The 22,396-nt window shown below is 43.8% G+C and overlaps 1 protein-coding gene across 1 annotated transcript in view; it reads right to left on the reverse strand.

Annotated features, from left to right (window-relative positions):
- The window catches only part of LOC132833749 (ephrin type-B receptor 2), a 336,527-nt gene that overhangs the window by 12,863 nt on the left and 301,268 nt on the right, over positions 1–22,396 (reverse strand). Inside the window, exons 14-15 of the mRNA XM_060852277.1 lie at positions 9,204–9,397; positions 8,608–8,763 (exon numbers count right to left, since the gene is read on the reverse strand). Coding sequence (XP_060708260.1) covers positions 8,608–8,763; positions 9,204–9,397 — 350 coding nt within the window. The remainder of the gene's footprint in view (positions 1–8,607; positions 8,764–9,203; positions 9,398–22,396) is intronic.

The following is a 22,396-nucleotide window of genomic DNA, read 5'->3' on the forward strand; positions in this document are numbered from 1 at the left end:
CCATAGTGAGAGGAACTGACCGGGGATTTTGTGGCAGCAGACGGGACTTAAGGATGGTGGCTAATGTTGTGAAAGTTGGAAGAGAATAAACAGAAAATTATAGACCAGTTAATCTGACCTCAGTGGCGGGAAAGATGCTGGAGTCTATTATAAAGGATGAAATTACGGCACATCTGGATAGTAGTAACAGGATAGGTCAGAGTCAGCATGGATTTATGAAGGGGAAATCATGCTTGACTAATCTTTTGGAATTTTTTGAGGATGCAACTCTGAAGATGGACGAGGGAGATCCAGTAGATGTAGAGTACCTGGACTTTCAGAAAGCTTTTGATAAAGTCCCACATAGGAGGTTAGTGAGCAAAATTAGGGCGCATGGTATTGGGGTAAAGTACTAACTTGGATTGAAAATTGGTTGGCTGACAGGAAACAAAGAGTAGCAATAAACAGCTCCATTTCAGAATGGCAGACAGTGACCAGTGGGGTACCGCAGGGATCAGTACTGGGACCGCAGCTTTTTACAATATACATTAATGATACAGAAGATGGCATTAGTAATAACATTAACAAATTTGCTGATGATACTAAGCTGGGTGGCAGGGTGAAATATGATGAGGATGTTAGGAGATTACAGGGTGACCTGAACAGGTTAGATGAGCAGGCAGAGGCATGGCAGATGCAGTTTAATGTGGATAAATGTATGGTTATCCACTTTTGTGGCAAGAACAAAAAGGCAGATTACTACCTCAATGGAATTAATTTCGGTAAAGGGGCAGTACAGAGAGATCTGGGTGTTCTTGTACACCAGTCAATGAAGGCAAGCATGCAGGTACAGCAGGTAGTGAAGAAGGCTAATAGCATGCTGGCCTTCATAACAAGAGGGATTGAGTCTAGAAGCAAAGAGGTTCTTCTGCAGCTGTACAGGGCCCTGGTGAGACCATACCTGGAGTACAGTATGCAGTTATGGTCTCCAAATTTGGGGAAAGACATTCTGGCTATTGAGGGAGTGCAGTGTAGGTTCACGAGGTCAATTCCTGGAATGGCGGGATTACCTTACACTGACAGACTGGAGCAACTGGACTTGTATACCCTTGAGTTTAGAAAACTGAGAGACATCTGATTGAGACATATAAGATTATTAAAGGATTGGACACTCTGGAGGCAGGAAACATGTTTCCGCTGATGGGTGAGTGCTGAACCAGAGGACACAGCTTAAAAATACGGGTAGACCATTGAGGACAGAGATGAGGAGAAACTTCTCCACCCAGAGAGAGGTGGTTGTGTGGAATGCTCTGCCCCAGAAGGCAGTGGAGGCCCAGTCTCTGGATTCATTTAAGGAAGAGTTGGATAGAGCTCTCAAAGATAGTGGAATCAAGGGTTATGGAGATAAGGCAGGAACAGGATACTGATTAAGGATGATCAGCCATGAATGGTTGTGCAGGCTCGAAGGGCAGAATGGCCTACTCCTGCACCTATTGTCTATTGTCACAAGGAGTCAACGTCAGCTTCAGTGTCGAAAAGTGTGGCACTGGAAAAGCACAGTCGTTCAGGCAGCATCCAAGGAGCAAGAGAATTGACATTTCAGGCATAAGTGTGGTTGCCAATTGGATACATAATTGGCTTAATGGCAGGGGACAGAGAGAAGGAGGATTGCTTTTCGGACTGGAAGACTGTGACCAGCGGTGTTCGACAGGGATTAGTTCTGGGTCCTCCTTTGTTTGTCATTTATATCAAATATTTGGATGAGAATATAGAAGGCATAGCTAGTAAGTTTGAGGATGGCACCAAAATTGGTGGCACAATAGATAGTGAAGATGGTTACCCAAGACTACAAAGGGATCTTCATCAAATGGGTTACTAAGCTGAAAAATGGCATATAGAGTTCAATCTGGATAAATGTGAGGTACTGCATTTTGGTATAACAATGAAAGGTAGGGATTATACAATTAATGGTAGGGCCTTGGGTAATGTTATAGAACAGAGGGACCAAGAGATGCAGATACATAATTTTTTAAAAGTTTACACCATATATAGACAGAGTGGTTAAAAAGGATTTTGGCATGCTTGCCTTCATTGTGCAGTCCTTTGAGTATTGGAGTTGGGACGTTATGTTGAGGTTGTACAGGACATTGGTGAGATCTCTTCTGGAATATTGTGTCCAATTATGGTCACCTAGTTATAGGAAGGATATTATCAAGCTGGAGAGGATTCAGAAGATATTTACCAGGATGTTGCCAGATATGGAAGGTTTGACTAAAAAGAAGGGCTGGATAGTCTGGGACTTTTTTCACTGGAGTGTAGGAGGTTGAGAAACGAACTGAATGAAGTTTTGAAAATAATGAGAGGTACAGACAGAGTTGATGGTAGTTGTTTTTTTTCCAAAGATGGGAATTTCAAGACTTGGGGGCAATTTTTTTAAAGTGAGAGGAGAGAGGTTTAAAAAAGACATATGAGGGAAATCTTTTACAGAGAGGCTGGGTCACATGTGGAATGAGCCTCCTGAGGAAGTGATGAATACAGGTGTGTTTACAATGCTGAAAAGACATTTGGATAGATACATGAATAGGAAAGGTTTGGAGGGATATAGGCCGGTTGGGACCAGTTTAGTTTGTTCAGCACGGACTAGCTGGACCAAAGGGCCTGTTTCCATGCTGCCTGACTCTATGGCTGTATCACCTGGTAAGATGGCAGCAGATAGGATGCTCTACCTGGAGCACCTTTGCTTCTCCTGTTCTTTTTCTTTCTATCTATCTTTTTAACAATCCTGAAGCAGCATTCAGGGAAGCAGTCCCTGAGCAGAGCATGGGGAAAGGAGTCCCAGAGTAGCGCGCGGGGAAACAAGTCTCAGAGCAGCATGAGGGGGAATGTGTCGCAGAGCAGTGCGAGGGAAATGTGTCACAGAGCAGCAAGGGGAAACAAGTACCAGAGCAACGTGAGAGTATCAAGCCCTGGAGTACTGCAGAAGAAACGGGTCCTGCAGATCTGCAAGACAAAAAGTGAGTGCTGGAGCAGTGCTACTTACTTCAGTGTAGTTTGTGCGGAGTGGACTGGAAACTTGGAATGGAGCAGAAATATTGTTGGACTGGGGACTGGTGGGGACGGTCAGACATGTGTCCGCTGAGCTGCTGCAATATAATACCGATCTGAAATTCTTTACCAGGCTATAATGACAATCCTTTGACTATGTTAAAACTATCTACTTTGAACTTATTTTTAGATACTGTAAGTAATACTACTACTTTTCCTTTTATTCCTCTTTTGTATCTAAGATTTGGACATAAGTACCTGTCCCTAAGATGGCGCTATTAGGGACTGCTATTGTAAAATTTTTCACTGTACTCCTGTACTGCAGGACACTTGACCATAAAGAAGATCCTATTCTAATTGCTTCCTGGTCAACGTACAATGGGCCCTTGGCTCCCTTGATAGTCCATAGACCTTCCTGCAAAACCTCTGGGTATTTAGTTCAGACTTCAATCAGTCAGCCATTTTCTAATCTAAAAATGTTGAGACAATCTAGGTGCGTCTTTCTCAACCAATTTTACCACATTGACCTTGGGCCCGAGCCTTTCACTATGATCATAATCTATAAAGGTTGCCAGGAATAAGTTCCCAGTTTAGTGCAAACTTAAGGATTGCAGTCCAGAGTGAAATTCACTAAAGTCTGATTTTGTGATCTCCAACTCAGCCAGGTGACCACTTAACCAGCCGTTTATTTTGAATGGCTGATTTGGATGCTGCTGAGCAATGTAACTGTTCTAAACCAGATGTAGGTGGACTTTTCAGGGTTTGCACTCTCCTTGATACCAGCCTATGAACTTCCTTACTCAAGTTAGGTCTGATGGCACTATTTTGCTGTCCTGGGTATGCATTGAACCTAGGTCAGTTGTATGCTCCTCTTGCAGGATACGGGAGGTAGGGAAAATACTAGAGTCCCTGCTGACCTCACCTACGAGTAGTGCACCCAACTCCAGCTCCTCACAGACCATGTTAGAGAACTGAAGTTGGGGCTAGATGAACTTTGGATCAGTCGTGAGGCTGAGGGGATTATAGAGAGGAGTTATAGGGAGGTAGTCACACCTAAGTTACAGGATAAAGGTAGATGAGTGACTGTCAGGAGAGGGAAAGGGAATAGGCAGACAGTGCAGGGAGCCACTGTGGCTGTTCCGCTCAATAATAGGTATGCCAGTTTGGATACTGTTTGGGTGGGGAAGGGGAGGTGGTGACCTACTAGGGAAAAGCCACGATGGCCAAGTCTCTGGCACTGAGCCTGGTTTAGTGGCTCAGAGGAGAGGGGCAACAATAGGACAGCAATAGTGATAAGAGATTCAATAATTAGATGAACAGACAGGAGATTCTGTGGTCACGAACAAGACTCCCAGATGGTATGTTGCCTCCCGGATGCCAGCGTCAGGGATGTCTTGGATCAAGTCGACAGGATTCTTAAAGGGAGGAAGAGCAGCCAGAAGTCGTGGTACACATTGGTACCAGTGACAAAGCCAGGAAAAGGGATGAGAATGTAAAAAATGAATATAGGGAGTTAGATTAGAAGCAAAAAGGCAGGATGAGCGAGTAGTAATCTCAGGATTGCTACCGTTGCCACAAACTAATGAGACTAGGAACAGAGAGCGAGTGGACATGAACACATGGCTGCAGAACTGGTATAGGAGGGAGGGCTTCAGATATGTGGATTATTGGCATATCTTCTGGGGAAGGTGGGACCTGTACAAGGAAGATGGGTTGTACCTGAACTGGAGGGGTATCAATATCCTGGGTGGGAGGTTTATTAGAACTCTTCAGGAGGGTTTAAACTAAATTGGCAGGGGCATGGAAACTGGATCTACGGAGCAGAGGATTGACTAGCTGGTGATACGGCGTGCAGAGAGTCTGTGAGGAATGATTGTCAGTTGATAAGGGCAAAGTTGCAGTCGGTGTGATAGGTTGAAGTGTGTCTATTTTAATGCAAGAAGTGTCAGGAATAATGATGATAAACTTAGAGCATGGATCAGTAGTTGGAACTACTGTGGCCATTATGAAGACTTGGATATCACAAGCGCAGGAATGGTTGTTGGATGTTTGGGCAGTCGGAGAGTGGCATTGCTAATCAGGGATAGTATCACAGCTGCAGAAAGGGAGGTCGTTGAGGAAGGGTCGTCTACTGAGTCAGTATGGGAGGAAGTCAGGAACAGGAGAGCAGCAGTCGCTTTATTGGGTATTTTCCAATAACAACAGAGACATAGAGGAGCAGGTTGGCAGGCAGATTTTGGAAAGGATTTTGGTTGTTGTCTTGGGTGAATTCAACTTCCCTAATATTGAATGTAACCTCCTTAGTGCAAATAGTTTGGATGGAGCAGATTTTGTCAAGTGTATCCAGGAACAATTCCAGACACAATATGCAGATACGTCGACTAAAGGGGAGGCCATGCTGGATTTGGTGCTTGGCAACGAACCAAGTCAGGTGTCAGATCACTTGGTAGGAGAGCATTTTAGTGACAGTGATCACAACTCCCTCACCTTTACTATAGTCATTGAGATGAATAGGAGCATTTTCATAGAAAACACTCAATAAAGCCCAATATGGGTGGCTCCACAAAAGCCATTCCCTCTGCAACTCCCTCGTTCGGCCCATGCCCCAACACAAACTGACCGTCCACTCCCAAAACCTTCTCTTGCCACCGCAAGAAGTGGAAAACCTGTTCCCACACCACCCCCCTCACTTCCATCCAAGGTTCCAAAAGCATCCTTCCACATCCGGCAGACATTTTCCAGCACATCCAAACATCTCATCTACTGTGTCCGTTGCTCTTGATGAGGTCTCCTCTATATAGGGGAGACAGGACGTCAACTTGCAGAATGTTTCAGAAAACATTTCTGGATCATATGCACCAAATAACCCAATACCCTGTAGCTGACCACCTCAACTCACCCTCCCACTCCGACAAAGACATGCAAGTCCTGTGCCTCATCCACTGCCAAATCCTAGCCACCTGATGCCTGGAGGAAGAACGCCTCATCTTCCCCCTTAAGACTTTCTAACCACACGGCATCAATGCTGATTTCACAATTTTCCTCATCTCCTGTACCTCCACCTCATCACAGATCCAACCCTCCAACCCAGCACCGCCCTCTTGAATTGTGCCACCTTTGCATCTTCCTTCCCAACTTCCATTCTGACCTATCACCACCACCCACCTGCATCTACCTATTGCCTTCCAAGCTTCCTTTCTCACAGCTCCACAACCCCTTCTATTAATCTCTCAGCCCCCTTCCCCCTGACATTTCTGATGCTAAGGCAGTATATGGTTGGTTGGCTTTAATTAGCAGGGGGATTGAGTTTAAGAGCCATGAGGCTTTGTTGCAGTTCTATAAAACCCTGGTTAGACCACACTTGGAGTATTGTGTTCAGTTCTGGTTGCCTTATATGAAAGATGTGGAAGCTTTAGAGAGGATGCAGAGGAGATTTACCAGGATGATGTCTGGACTGGAGGGCATGTTTATGAAGAAAGATTGAAGGAGGTGAGGCTTTTCTCACTGGAGCGAAGAAGGATGAGAAGTGACTTGATCGAGGTGTACAAAATGATGTGAAGCATAGCACGAGTGGATAGCCAGACACTTTTTCCAAGGGTGGAAATGGATATTAAATTAGATTAATATGTGTGCAAACAGACCCTTCAGCCCAACAAGTCCACACCGACCCTCCAAAGAGTAATCCACCCAGACCCATTTGCCTCTGACTAATGCACCTAACACTATGAGCAATTTAGCATGGCCAATTTACCTGACCAACACATCTTTGGACTGTGGGAGGAAACCGGAGCACCTCCCACACAGACACGGGTACATCATGCAAACTCCACACAGTCGCCTGAAGCAGAAATCAAACCCAGGTCCCTGGCGCTGTGAGGCAACAAGTGCTAACCACTGAGCCACCATGCCACCCTCTTGAACTGTCCCACCTGTGCACCTTCTTTCCCAACTATCCACTCTGCTCTATCATCACCCACCACCCATAAAGATGTAATCTTAAGGTGATTGGAGGAAGGTTTAGAGGAGATATCAGAGGTAGGTTCTTTACACAGAGAGTGGTGGGTGCATGGAATGCACTGACAGCGGTGGTAGTAGAGTCAGAGACATTAGGGACATTTAAGCGACTCTTGGATTGACACATAGATGATAGTAAAATGAAGGGTATGTAGATTAGTTTGATCTTTGAGTGGCGTAAAATGTCAGCACAACATTGAGGGCTGATGGGCCTGTACTATGCTATACAGCTCTATGTTCTATACCAGCAGTAATTACAATAGCTTCCTGGCCTGGATCCTGAAGAAAATTTTAACTTCAGCTGAAGGTTGGGCTTTGTTTTGGTGTTTTGCTATGGGCTGACCTAGAGTCCCTCTGTTCAGTATATGTCCTGAGTAAGGCTGTGCAATTGCTTATACTCAAGTGGTGTTCCCCAAGCTCAGTCAGAATGGCAAGGGGATCCACTTCCTTCAGAATATTCTGCAACTCATATGCTCCACTTATTGCATTTTTCAGTGATAAGAGCTAATTATAGTGCCTGTTTGAAGTCCAGTTGGGGTTCAGCTAATAGGTGCTTTTGCATGGTTGCAAGGGTACATCATTAATCCTACTCTCATTGTCACTGAAATAACTCCACAGAGGAAATAAATCCCATCACCAACTCACCCTTTATTTATACATGGACAGTCCTTGACACTGATCCAGATCCCTCAGAGCCAGCTCTCAGAGTGAACAGGATATTCTTATCTGTCAGCCAGGACTTCCTGATTGGACCAGATTAACATCCCCAATCAGGGAACTCATATTTTATGAGGTCCACCTGGCTAACTTTGTTACTATCATTACGAACATCTCAGTGATTGTAACAATAGCATATTCCCACATGCTGATCAATGTTCAAAGCTCAACCACAGTACCAATTAGGCTCCTTACATTAAAATAGATACAATTTAGCTTTCTAGTCTTCTCATGTGCCTTATCCATGTGCTGGACTGTCCTTCTCTATCTGATTGAACCTTGCTCCCTACATCTACACTGTGCCCAACCCCTTGCTAAATTAGTTCAAACCTCCCCAACAGTCCAAGCAAACCTCCCAGCAAGGATATAGGATCCATTCCAGTTCAGAGGCAACCTGTCCAGTTTGTACAGGTCCCACCAAATCCACAAACTGTCCTCATAATCCAAAAATCTACTGCCTTCCCTCCTAAACTATCCCTTTAGCCATATGTTCATCTGACCTATCTTTCTATCTCTGTCCTCGATGGTGCGTGGCACAGGAAGTAATCTACTTTGAATGTGCTTATAAAAATCAATGAAATCTCCTCATGTCCTCATAATCTCCATTTTACTTCACATCTCCTCCTTAAATAGTCTGGTTCCTAACTACATCCATGAGTCTGTCTTAAGATGTCCTGACCACTTCTCAGTCTTGAAATGTGGTTTTGGTAAAAAAAAGTATTAAATGCTAACATTAAGCCATAGCACAAATGAAGAAATAATAAACGTTAGCTTTTGTGAACTAAACAGAACTCGGTACTTACATTGGGGAGTTCTAGGAATTGAATGAATCATATTACCGAATAAACTTACTCTGATGTCATTTGAGACACATGGTCAAATGACGTGAAGCCTTCATTAGAAAAGTTATCTTTATATTGACCCATCTTAATGGCCTCCAACCACTCGGCAACTGTGTTGAAGCTGGAAAAATCAGGAACTGTGCGGTCCAGTAATGGGAGGGTTACCCTGGGGACAGAACACAATGAATGGAACAATAGGGCATTGAGAGACCACAACAGCAACATGGAACAGAATAATGGACAGAAATTCACAAAGCTCTGAGCTAATTAATCTGACAATTCAATACAATAGTTTCAACCAACAGGAACATTAAGTGACACAGCCTATAACAGCAGTGTAAATTATTATACTAAATGTTCACATGGTGCAGATTCATGAATCACGCTGATGTGTATGCCTTCCCTAAACCTTCCACATTTACACCCTTTTCCATAGTTTAACTGATCACTGACCATTTCAGTTATGACAGTCATTTGGTGAACATTGTGACATTCAGTTGCATATGCAAAATGTCTGCATAGAATAATACAGGACCTATAAGGCCCAAAAGATGGACAGAAAGTTACATGGGAATTGTTATGGAAAAAGACTCAGTAGGTTCTCACCCTGAAGTCAGAGGAGTCACAGCTTTTAGAGTATTTGGATTTCTGATCAATTTATCCAAGGTATTCACAGTCTGCCCAAATTTGGGCCTATTGTTGCGATCCTTCTGCCAGCAATCAAGCATTAATTGATGGAGAGCTGTTGGGCAGTCCATGGGTGGTGGCAGACGATAGTCTTGTTCAATAGCGTTGATCACCTGATAAGATAAATCATATTTTGCTGTTACAAGGCAGGAGATCCTGTAAACTGATGGCATTAATATTCAAGCATTTATATTGCTAAGAAAACATTCTGAAGAAATTATTTTAATTCGCTAGACAGACATAATTATCTGATAGCAAAAAAATGTAACCATGACCAATTGAAATATATGGTATTAGCACCACTGTAACTTGAATTTAACAGGCAGCATAGACTGACAAATAAAACAGGATAAAGTGAGGACTGCAGATGCTGGAGATCAGAGTCAAGAACGGGGTACTGGAAAAGCACAGCAGGTCAGGCAGCATCCAAGGAGCAGGAGAATCGATGTTTCGAGCAAGAGTTCTTCATGGGAGTGGGGCTTATGAGTTAAGGGGGTGGAGAGATAAATGTGGGGGGGTGGGAGGGGTTGGGGTTGAGGGGAAAGTAGCTGAGCGTGTGATAGGTAGACGGAGGTAGGGTAATGATGAAGATCGGAGAGGAGGTTGGAGCGGATATATGGGAAGGAGGATGGACAGGTAGGACGGGTAATGAGGGCAGTGCCGAATTGGAAGATTGGAACTGGGATAAGGTGGGGGAAGGGTGATGGAGGAGCCCAGGAGCTGCATGTCCTTGGAGGAGTGGGGGCGGGGGGAGTTGAAGTGTTTAGCCACAGGGTGCTGGGGTTGGTTGGTGCGGGTGTCCCAGAGATGTTCTCTAAAGCGCTCTGTAGGTAGGCGTTCTGTCTCCCCAATGTAGAGGAGTCTGCATCAGGAGCAACAATATGGGGAATGACAATATGGTAAATCTTTGATGGATGAGGAAGGCTCCTTTGGGGCCTTGGATAGTGGTGAGGTGGTGGGGGGGGGGGGGGGGGGGGGGGGGCAGGTGTGAGCGCAGATTTTGCAATTCCTGCGGTGGCAGGTGAAGATGCTGGGTTCCAACCTTTCAACTCGGTACTACCCTCATGACCTGTCCTATGCATTAATCTTCCTTTCCACCTCTCAGCTCCACCCTCATCTTCAACCTATCGCCATTACCCCCACCTCCGTCTACCTATTGCACTCTCAGCTACCTTCCCCTCAGCCCCACCTGCTCCCATTTATCTCTCCACCCCTTCGGCTCAAAGCCCCATTCCTGATGAAGGGCTCTTGCCCAAAATGTCAATTCTCCTGCTCTTCGGATGCTGCCTGACCTGCTGTGCTTTTCCAGTACCCTACTCTCGATTGTAACAATAAAACAGTTCAATCTTAAGGTGGTACAGGGACAGAGAGTACCTGACAGTACATGAGCATGGATGACTAAGATGGCAAAACAGTGATAGAGTGGACAATATTCTGGACTTTATTAACAGGGGCATAGCATACAAGAGAAACGAGATAATATTGAATCTATACAGGACACGAGTTAAACCTCAGCTCATAAGAGAATTTATGAGTTTACTCAAAAAGAAAAAGGAAGCATATTAGGCTTACACGTAATGACACTGAGTGGCTACAGGATACTCTAAAGGGTAAGAGTTAACAGCGAGCAGTTGTCCACTTGTGTATTATTGGTACAGACAGAAGGAGGAATGTGGTCCTGTAGGCAGATTTTAGAGACCGATAGGGAATTAGCAAGAAGGACATGCAAGTTATAATGGAGAATTAAACAATCCTTGGATAAGCATATGGATGATGATGGGATAGTGTAGGGGAATGAGCAGAGAACACAACATCGAGGGCCGAAGGGCCCGTTCTGCGCTGTATTGTTCTATGTTCTATATTCTCTGTATTAATCAAGAAGCACTTAAACAAGAAAATAAAGCAGATGAACTTGTGTTTAGAACGTTGGTGCAGGAGAGAGTGCCTTAGATTCTTTGGACATTGAATCCAGCTCTGGGGCAGATTTGTTCAGACCTGGGTGCTTGCATTTAGGCAGAGCTGAGAGCAACTTCTTTGTGAGAGGATTTGTTAATTGCTATCAGGGAGAGTTTAAATTAACATGATGCAAGTACCAGGAGGTAACACTAGAGAGATGGATACCACCATAGTAGGAATAATAAGATATTCTGGGATAGGCGTAATATAAAGGAGAAAGTAATAAAGTCTATGCTTAGGTGACTGTGAACATAGATGAATATATAAATTGTGGCACATTAGATTGGTGAGTTGTAAGTGCAAATAGCCACTTTGTAAAATGATGTTGTGGTGATAACAAAGACCTGGTTCAAAGATGGACATCACTGAATATTAAATGTTTATAGACTGGAAATGTTCAGGAAAGATAGGAAAGGAAGAAAACAAGCAGGGGTGGCATTTTGAAAAGAACATGGAAAAAGCTCAAAAGTGAGAGAATGTCCCAGAGTCCAAGACGTATTGTCTTTTGTCTCATGGTTAGTATAATACCATCACTATTCCTGTACAGACTGAGGTTACCATGAAGATCCCCCTCACCGCCCCTCATCGAAGGCATCGTGATCCTCAGGTTAAAACACCACGAGTCGTCTACATCTAATGTAGAGAAAAGGCTATGATCTGCTAAGACTATGGTGACTTTACATTACTTCTATCATTACTGCATTTAAGTATGTAACCTGAAATATTAATGTTTCATACTCCATTTTACCTCAGATCACTCAAAGCATGATACTTCTGGTTCTACTACTACATTGAGTGGGACTCCCTTGGTGCCAGGGCTTGCTTAGGGCAGGAGAGAAACGTTCAGGAGGTTTTGTTGAAGCAATCTGTAAATAGTCCCACGAGGGAAGGGTTCATACTAAACAAGGAGGCATTTGGGAAGAGTGACCATCATTCCGTACATTTTACATTACTTATGGAGCATACTTCTCCTACTCAATGCAGGAGCTAAGGGAGTGTGTCCAGACTGCATGACAGCTGTGGAGGTGCGGATTGACTCACTTCGGAGCATCTGTGACGCTGAGGAGATCTTGGATACATCACAGATTAGATTAAGTTACTTATAGTGTGGAAATATGCTCTTCAGCCCAACAAGTCCACACTGACCCACTGAAGCACACCCACCCAGACCCATTCCACTACATTTACCCCTGCACCTAGCACTACGGGCAATTTGGCATGCTCAATTCACCTAACCTGCACATTTTTGGACTGTGGGAGGAAACCAGAGCACCTGGAGGAAACCCACGCAGACACAGGGAGAATGTGCAAACTCCACACAGTCAGTCGCCTGAGGCGGGAATTGAACCTGGGTCTCTGGCACTGTGAAGCAGCAGTGCTAACCACTGTGCCACCGTGCCGCCCACAATTAGGATTGCTGAGGCAGAAAGGGAGAAGGGAGTGCAGGTGTCCCTGAGGTCATCTCCCTCCAAAACAGGTAAACTGTTCTGGATACTGTTGGGACAGATGGCTCACCAGGGGAAGGTAACAGTAGCCAAGTTCATGGTACCATGGCTGGCTATGCTGTACAGAAGGGCAGGAAAAAGAGTGGAAGGTTTATCATCATAGTGGTTCAATTGTAAGAGGATTAGATAGGCGGTTCTGTGGTCAAACATAAGGCTCCCGAATGGTATGTTGCCTCCCTGGTGCATGGGTCAGGGTTTTCTCAACATTGACTGGGATTCACTTCGTGTTAGGGGATTAGATGGAGCAGAATTTGTAAGGAACATCCAGAACAGTTTTGTAGAGCAGTCTGTAACTAGTCCAACTCTGGAAGGGGCCATACTGGACCTGGTGTTGGTGAATGAGTCCGGCTAGGTGGTTGAAGTTTCAGTAGTGGGAAAAGCGGTCACAATTTGTTGTCCATGGACAAAGATGTGAGTGGTCCTAATGGAAGAGTGCTAAATTGTGGCAAGTCCGACTATTGTTAACTTCGGCAGGAACTGGGAAATGTAGATTGGCAGCAGCTGTTTGAAGGTAAATCCACATTTGATAGAGGTCTAAAAGGAGTCATCAAATAGCATTAGCAAACAGGGTTAATGAAATTCCCAAAGCCTTTTATTCATATATAAGGAACAAGAGGGTAACTAGGGAAAGGGATGGCCCACTCAAAGACAAATGAGTGTTATGTGTGGAGTCAGAGAAAATGGGTGAGATTCTTAATGAGTATTTTGCATCGGTATTCACCGATTGTGAGGAACACAATGGATGCTGAGGCTAGGAAGAGATGTTTAATTACTTTAGGTCAAGTCAACATAAGGAGGGAGGAAGTGTTGGATATTCTAAAAGGCATTATATGGACAAGTCCACAGATCTGGATGGGATCTCTCCCAGATTATTGAGGGAAGTGAGGAAGGAAATGGCTGGGGCCTTAACAGATATCTTTGCAGCAACCTTGAACATGAGTAAGGTCCCGTAATAAACTGGAGAATTGCTAATGTTGTACCCTTGTTCAAGAACGGTAGCAAGGATAATCCAGGTAATTACAGACCAGAGAGCTTGATGTCAGTGGGAGGGAAGCTACTGGAGAAGATACTGAGGGATAGGATCTATTCCCATTTGGAAGAAAATGGGCTTATCAATAATGGGAAGCATGGTTTTGTGCAGAGAATGTCATAACTTACGAACTTAATAGAATTCTTTGAGGAAGTGACAAAGTTGATTAATGAGTGAAAGACTGTAGATGTCATATACATGGACTTCAGTAAGGTGTTTGATAAGATTCCTCATGGTAGACTGACGGAGAAAGTGAAGTTGCATGGGGTCCAGGGTGTACTAACTAGGTGGATAAAGAACTGGTTAGACAACAGTAGATAAAGAGTAGTAGTGGAAGGAAGTTTCACACATTGGAGACCTGTTAACAGTTATGTTCCACAGGGATCTGTGTTGGAACCACTGTTGTTTGTGGTATACATAAGTGATCTGGAGGAAGGTGAAGGTGATCTGATTAGCAAGTTTGCAGATGACACCAAGATTGGTGGAGTAGCAGATGGTGAAAGGGACTGTCAGAGAATATAGGTAGATTGGAGAGTTGGGCAGAGAAATGGCAGATGGAGTTGAATCTGGGAAAATGAGAGGTGATGCATTTTGGAAGATCCAATTCAAGAGCGAACTATACAGTATTTGGAAAAGTCCTGGGAAAAATTGACATACAGAGAGATCTGGGTGTTCAGGTGCATTGTACCATGAAGGTGGCAATGCAGGTCAATAAACTGGTCGAGAAGGCATACAACATGCTTTCCTTCATTGGACAGGGTATTGCGCACAACAGTTGGCAGATCATGTTACAGTTGTATAGGTCTTTGGTTCAGCTACATTTGGAATACTGCATACAGTTCTGGTCAACATATTACCAAAAGGATGTGGATACTGTGGAGAGGGTGCTAGCTATGAAGAGATTAGGATTATTTTTATGAGAAAGATGGAGGTTGAGGGGGGACCTGATTGTGGTCTACAAAATCATTTTAGATATAGACAAGGTACATAGAAAGAAGCATTTTCCCAGAGTGGAGGACTCAATTACTAGGGGTCATGAGTTTAAAGTAGGAGGGGAAATGTTTAGGGGAGATGTGCATGGAACGTTCCTTGTGCTGAGGGTGGTGGGTTCCTGGAATTCGCTGCCAGCGGAGATGGTAGAGGCGGGCTTGATAGTGTCATTTAAGATATATCTAGACAGATACATGAATGGGCAGGGAACTGAGGGATACAGACCCTTAGAAAACAGGAGACAGATTTAGATAGAGCGTCTAGATCGGTGCAGGCTTGGAGGGCCAGAGGACTTGTTTCTGTGCTGTAATTTTCTTTGTTCTTTATTCTTTCATTATGATAACTGTACAATACTGGGAAAGGCTGAACTGCAGTAATATTAGACAGAAACTGGGAAATGGTGATTGGGGGTGACCATATGGGGGGAAATCCACATCAATCATCCAGGCATGTTTTAAAGGCCACTTGATTTGAGGTCAGGACCAGCATGTTCCTGTCAAAATGGAGGAAAGAATTGACAAGATTTGGGAACCCTGGATGATAAGAGAAATTGTGAAAGATAAAAGGATGCATAAAGTTTAGGAAACCGAAGACAGCCAAAGCACTTGCAAATTATAAAGAAAGCAGGAAAGACTTCAAACAAGGAGATAGGAGAGCCAAAAGGGTTTCTGAAATGTCCTTGGCAAACAGGAATAAGGAAAATCCCAAGACATTCTATACATATATAAGCATATATACATATATAAGAGGGACCAGGTAGGTCCACTTAAGAATAAAGGTGATTTATGTATGGAACTGGCAGAAGTGGAGAGTCGTCCTTAACAAATACTTTGCATTGGTATTCACAAAGGACAAAGACATAGTAAATGGTGAGCCCAGAGGGGGGTATGTTGGTAGTCTAGGGTCTGTCAAAATAAAAAAGGAGGTGGCATTCAGTGTTTTAAAAAAGCATCAAGTCCCCAGGGCCTGATTATATCTAACCCAGATTACTGAGGGAGATGAGGAGGAAATTGTTGGGCCCTTGTACAAAACCTTTGAAACCTCTTCAGTCACAGGAGAGGTCCAGCGCATTGGAGATGAGCCAATGTCATTCCTTTGTTTTAGAAGGGCAATAAGGACAATCCAGGAAATTACAGTGAGCCTTAGAAAAGTGGCAAGGAACTTATTGAAGTAGATTCTTATGAATAGGATTTGCTTACTTTTGGACAAATATGGACTTATTATTGATAGACAGCATGGTTTTGTCCCAGGGAAGTCATGTCTCTCAAACTTGATTGAGTTTTTTGAGGAAGTGACAAAGATGATTGATATGGGATACTGTCTACATGGGCTTTAGCAAGGCTTTTGATAAGGTCCCTCTTCGCAAGTTGATACAGAAGGTCAAGTCATATGAGATCTACGATGGCCTGGGAAGATCTCTCTGGTCATTAGTCATGGAAGACAGAGAGTAGCAGTCAAAGGGTGTTTTCTAACTGGAGATCTATAACTGTTGGTGTCCCGCAGGGATCAGTTCTGGAAATCCTGTTATCGAGTCATAGCTTCCTACAGCATGGAAACAGGCCCTTTGCCCTAAACTGGTCCATGTTAACCAAAATGTCCATCTACGCTAACGTCATTTCCCTGCACTTGGCCCATATCCTTCTCAACCTTTCCTTAACATGTATTTATCCAAATGCCTTTTAAATGTTGTTAATATACCCACCTCAACCGCATCCACTGGCAGCTCATTCCATATGCATACCACCCTTTGTTTAAAAATGGTGCCTTTCAGGTTCCCTTTTATTCTTTCCCCTCTAACCTTAAACTAATCCTCTCTAGTCTTTGATTTTCCAACTCTGGGAAAAAGACTGAGTGCGTTCACCCTCTCCATGCCTCTCATTAATTTATACACTTCTGTAACATCCCCTCTCAGTCTTCTACATTCTGAAGAAAAATGTCCTAACTTGTTTAACCTTTCCCAGTAATGCAGACCATTAAGTTCTGGCAACATCCTTGTAAATTTCTTCTGCGCTCTTTCCAGTTTAGTAACATTCTTCCTATAGCAATACAAAATTCCAAGTGCAGCCTCACCAATGTCCTGTACAACTGCAATACAACTTCCCAGCTTATATACTCAATGCCCTGACAGAAAGGCCAGTGTGCCAGAAGCCTTTTTCACTGTCCTGTCTACCTGTGCCTCCACTTTCAGAGAACTGTGTACCTGAACTCCAAGGTCCCTCTGTTCCATTACACTCCGTAAGGCCCTACCATTCAGCATGAAACTTCTGCCCTGATTTGGCTTTCAAAATGCAAGACCTCACATTTATCTATACTAAACTCCATTTGCCATTTGTCAGCCCACTTCCCCATCTGATTGAAGTCCTGGTGCAATTTCTGATAAATCTTCCTCCCTGTCCACGATGCCACCTATTTTTGTGTCATCTGCAAACTTACTAATAATGCCTTGTACATTCTGACCCAGATCATTGATACAGATAATAAACAGCAAAAGGCCCAGCACCGACCCTCGATAGCACTCCACTAGTCACCGGCCTCCAGTCCAACAGGCATCCTTCCACTATTACCCTCTGCTTCCTACCATCAAGCCAATTGTGTATCCAATTTGCCAGCTCCCTTTGAATTCTGTGATCTTCCAGAGCAGCCCACCATGTGGAACATCATCAAAAGCTTTACTGTAATCTATATATAGACCATGTCTACTGCTCTGCACTCATCAACCTTCCCGTCACTTCATCAAAGAACTCTAACAAATTTCTCTGTAATCTGTAGAAATGATTTGGAGGAGAATTAGGTGGTTTGAGAATGACACAAATGTGGGGGAGTCGCAGATAGTGAGAAGGATTTCCAGAGGACATTGCACAACATACACAGGCTGCAGACATGGGCTGAGAATTGACAGATGGAATTGAATATGGACAAATGCAAGGTAATGCATTATGGAAGGACTAATGCACAGGGTAAGTATATAGTAAATGATAGAACCCTTAGGAGCATTAATGTACGGAGATATCTAGGTCTACAGTGCCCTGAAAATGGCAATACAAGTGGATAAAGTGGTCAAGAAGGCATATGGCATGCTTGCCTTCATTGGTTGGGGCATAGAATTTAAAACTTGGCAAGTTGTGTTACAGCTGTATAGACCTTGAGTTAGGCCACATTTGGAATATTATGTACAGTTAACTACCAGAAGGTTGTGGAACCTTTGGACAGGGTACAGAAAAGGTTTACCAGGATGTTGTCCAGTTTGGAAGTTATTAGCTATGCCGAGACTTTGGGCACATTTAGTTTGATTTCACTTGAACATCAGAGGCTAAGGGGCAACCTGATAGAATTTTACAAATTATGAGAATTATGGATAGTATCAGAGACTCTTTCCAGGATAGAAATGGTGTTTAATAAGGGGCATCAGCTTAAGGTAAAAGAATGCAAAATAAAAGGAGATGTGATAGGCAAGCTTTCTTTTACATAAAGGGTGGCAAGTACCTGGAAGACGTTACCACCAGAGATGTAGCAGCAGATGCAATAGCAAAACTCAAGAGGCATCTTTACTGACATGAATAGGCAGAGAAGAGAGGGATATAGACTGTGTTGAGACAAGAAAGTTTTTAGTTTAGAAAGGTGTCATATGCCAGTACATGCTCAGTGGGCTGAAGGACCTGTTTCTGTGCTGTACTTTCTCTGTTTGTTCTTAAGGTTCTGGGTAATCCAAGATGGAGGATGGGAAAAAATTATGGCTATAAGAGATACTCCTTTTTTGAAGTATTTTTGTGTTGGAGCTAATTTTGTCAAATTAGAACATAGAACATGGAACATAGAACAGTACAGCACAGATCATGCCCTTCAGCCCACACTGTTGTGCTGACCATTGATCCTCATGTATGCACCCTCAACTTTCTGTGACCATGTGCATGTCCAGCAGTCTCTAAATGTCCCCAATGACCTTGCTTCCACAACTGCTGCTGGCAACGCATTCCATGCTCTCACAACTCTCTGTGTAAAGAACCTGCCTCTGACATCCCCTGTATACTTTCCTCCAACCAGCTTAAAACTATGACCCCTCCGTGTTGGGCATTTCTGCCCTGGGAAATAGTCTCTGGCTATCGACTCTATCTATGCCTCTCATTATCTTGAATACCTCAATTAGGTCCCCTGTTCTCCTCCTTTTCTCCAATGAAAAAAGTCCAAGCTCAGTCAACCACTCCTCATAAGATAAGCCCTTCAGTCCAGGCAGCATCCTGGTAAACCTCCTCTGAACCCTCTCCAAAGCATCCACATCTTTCTGATAATAGGGCAACCAGAACTGGACGCAGTATTCCAAGTGCGGTCTAACCAAAGTTTTATAGAGCTGCAACAAGATCTCATGACTCTTAAACTCAATACCCCTGTTAATGAAAGCCAAAACACCATATGCTTTCTTAACAACCCTGTCCACTTGGGTGGCCATTTTAAGGGATCTATGTACTTGTACCCCAAGATCCCCGTTCCGCCACACTGCCAAGAATCGTATCCTTAATCCTGTACTCAGCTTTCAAATTCGACCTTCCGAAATGCATCACCTCGCATTTATCCAGGTTGAACTCCATCTGCCACCTCTCAGCCCATCTTTGCATCCTGTCAATGTCCCGCTGCAGCGTACAACAGCCCTCTATACTGTCAACGACACCTCCAACCTTTGTGTCAACTGCAAACTTGTTGACCCATCCTTCAATCCCCTCATCCAAGTCATTAATAAAAATTACAAACAATAGAGGCCCAAGGCCAGAGCCCTGTGGAACACCACTCACCACAGACTTCCAGGCAGAATATTTTCCTTCTACTACCACTCACTGTCTTCTGTTGGCCAGCCAATTCTGTATCCAGACAGCTATGTTCCCCTGAATCCCATTCCTCCTGACCTTCTGAATGAGCCTATCATGGGGAACCTTATCAAATGCCTTGCTGAAGTCCATATACACCACATCCACAGCTCGACCCTCATCAACCTTTCTAGTCACATCCTCAAAGAACTCGATAAGGTTTGTGAGACATGACCTGCCCCTCACAAAGCCATGTTGACTGCATTTAATCAAGCCACACTCTTCCAGATGGTCATAAATCCTATCCCTCAGAATCCTTTCTAACACCTTGCAGACGACAGATGTGAGACTTACTGGTCTGTAATTGCCGGAGATTTCCCTATTTCCTTTCGTGAAGAGAGGAATTACATTTGCCTCTCTCCAGTCCTCAGGTACAACTCCAGTGGAGAGCGAGGATGAAAAGATCTTCGCAAGTGGTGAAGAAATTGCATTTCTCGTTTCCCAAAGCAGCCGAGGACAAATCTGGTCCGGGCCTGGTGACTTGTCAATCTTAATGTTTGACAAAATTTTCAGCACATCAGCTTCTTCTATGTCTATCCATTTCAGCATACACACCCGCTCTTCAAAGGTTTCATTCACTACAAAGTTCGTTTCTTTTGTAAAGACAGAAGCAAAATACTCATTTATGGCTTCCCCTACCTACTCAGACTCCACACACAAATTCCCTATGCTATCCCTGGATTGGCCCTACTCTTTCTTTGACCATTCTCTCATTCCTCACATAAGTGTAAAATGCCTTTGTGTTCTCCCTAATCCGTTCTGCCAAGCCTTTCTCATGTCCCCTCCTGACTCTCCTCAGCCCATTTTTATGCTCCTTCCTCGCCTGCCTGTAATCCTGTAGAGCTGAGCTTGACCCTAGCTTCCTCCCCCTTATGTAAGCTACCTTTTTCCTTTTGACAAGAAGCTCCACCGCTCTTGCCATCCAAGGTTCCTTTATCTTACCACTTCTTGCCTGTCTCAGAGGGACATATTTATTCATCACTTGCAACAACTATTCCTTAAACAGTCTCCACATGTCTATGGTGCCTTTACCATGGAACAATTGCTCCCAATCCATACTTCCTAACTCATGTCTAATCGCATCATAGTTTCCTCTTCCCCAATTCAATATCCTCCCATTTTGCCTAATTCTCTCCTGCTCCATTGCTATATAGAATGTGAGGCAGTTGTGGTCACTATCACCAAAAAGCTCTCCCACCACAAGATCTGATACCTGCCCAGGCTCGTTTCCTAACACTAAGTCTAGAATGGCCTCTCCCCTTGTCGGCCTGTCAACGTTCTGAGTTAGGAAACCCTCCTGAAAACACCTTACAAAAACAGCTCCATTCAAATCTTCTGCTCGAAGGAGGTTCCGATCAATATTGGGAAAGTTAAAGTCACCCATTACAATAACCCTACTACGTCCACACTTTTCCAAAATCTGCCGACCTATGCTTTCTTCCATCTCCCTGCTGCTATTGGGGGGCTTGTAGTAAACCCCTAAAGAGGTGACTGCTCCCTTGCTGTTCCTAATTTCCACCCATATTGACTTGGTAGGCAGATCTTCCTCGACAATGATAACTTCTGTAGCTGTGATACCCTCTCTGATTAGTAATGCTACACTCCCTCCTCTTTTTCCCCCCCTCCCTATTCTTTTTAAATTCTAGGAACATTTTCAGCTTTTGCATTGTTTTGGAACATTGGGGGAAAAAATAGATCAAACAATGACACTTTAAAAAGTAGGAAGAGAGATAAACCATGTGGGAAGTTTGGTTGATATGAACACGTTGGACCAAAGGGTCTGTTTCCATGCTGCACAGCTCTATGACTCTGGTACTGGACTCACACCTTTACATTGTAAATTAATAGGGTGATATTAGACCAGACATTCATATGCCTGAGAAATATTATGTCATACATAATGTTGAGTCATAATGAATTTTCATGCCCAGCTTATGTTGTGGGAGCTCAAGGTTTGTGTAAAGATTTGTAGCTCGGGTGGCTTTTGCAGTTGTTGTGGATATGTTTGCCGAGCTGCAAAGTTGGTTTGCAGATATTTCATCCCCTTTCTGAGTGACATCCTCAGTGCTGTGGAGCCTCTTGTGAAGTGCTGCTGTACTGTGTGTTGTAGCCCTTTCTAACAGAGTCCTAATGCAGCTTCTTGCGTGTGTGGTTGGGTGATTGCTGTTATAATTCAGGATATGGTCCGTGTGTGTGGCTCTTCTGTACACTTTAAGGGCTTCTCTCTCCTAACCAAAGAGACACAGCAAACAGTCAGACAAACCATTATACCCTTACTGACGAAGAAAACACAAACGAACAACCTTCACAGATCCTAGACAAACAGAACAAATGATGCGATAAGGAACCAATCAACAAGGACTGCAGACTCAAACTACAAGACCTATGCTTGATGACACACTTCATATTCAGCAGCCAAATTTTGATTAATCAATGGGACACCAATGGGCTCACCCATCTCCTCGCACATAAGAGAAGCAGTGATGCAAAGACTAGAACAACCCTTCCACAAATCTGATTCAAACTTTGGATCAGCTTATGTGGTAGACACTTTTGTAATAATTAAAAAACAGAGATTGAGAGCACACACTGGATTATCAACACCATACTCACATGAACCAAATTTACAAGAGAGGAAGGAATTCCTATTCCTAAATGTGATCATAGAAAGAACACAGAATGCACAACAACCGTGTACAGAAAAGCCACACACGGACCAGATCCTGAATTATACCAGCAACCAGCCAATCACACACAAGACAGGCTGCATGAGAA

This window comes from Hemiscyllium ocellatum, chromosome 37, assembly GCF_020745735.1.
Source record: "Hemiscyllium ocellatum isolate sHemOce1 chromosome 37, sHemOce1.pat.X.cur, whole genome shotgun sequence".
Lineage (NCBI taxonomy): Eukaryota > Metazoa > Chordata > Chondrichthyes > Orectolobiformes > Hemiscylliidae > Hemiscyllium > Hemiscyllium ocellatum.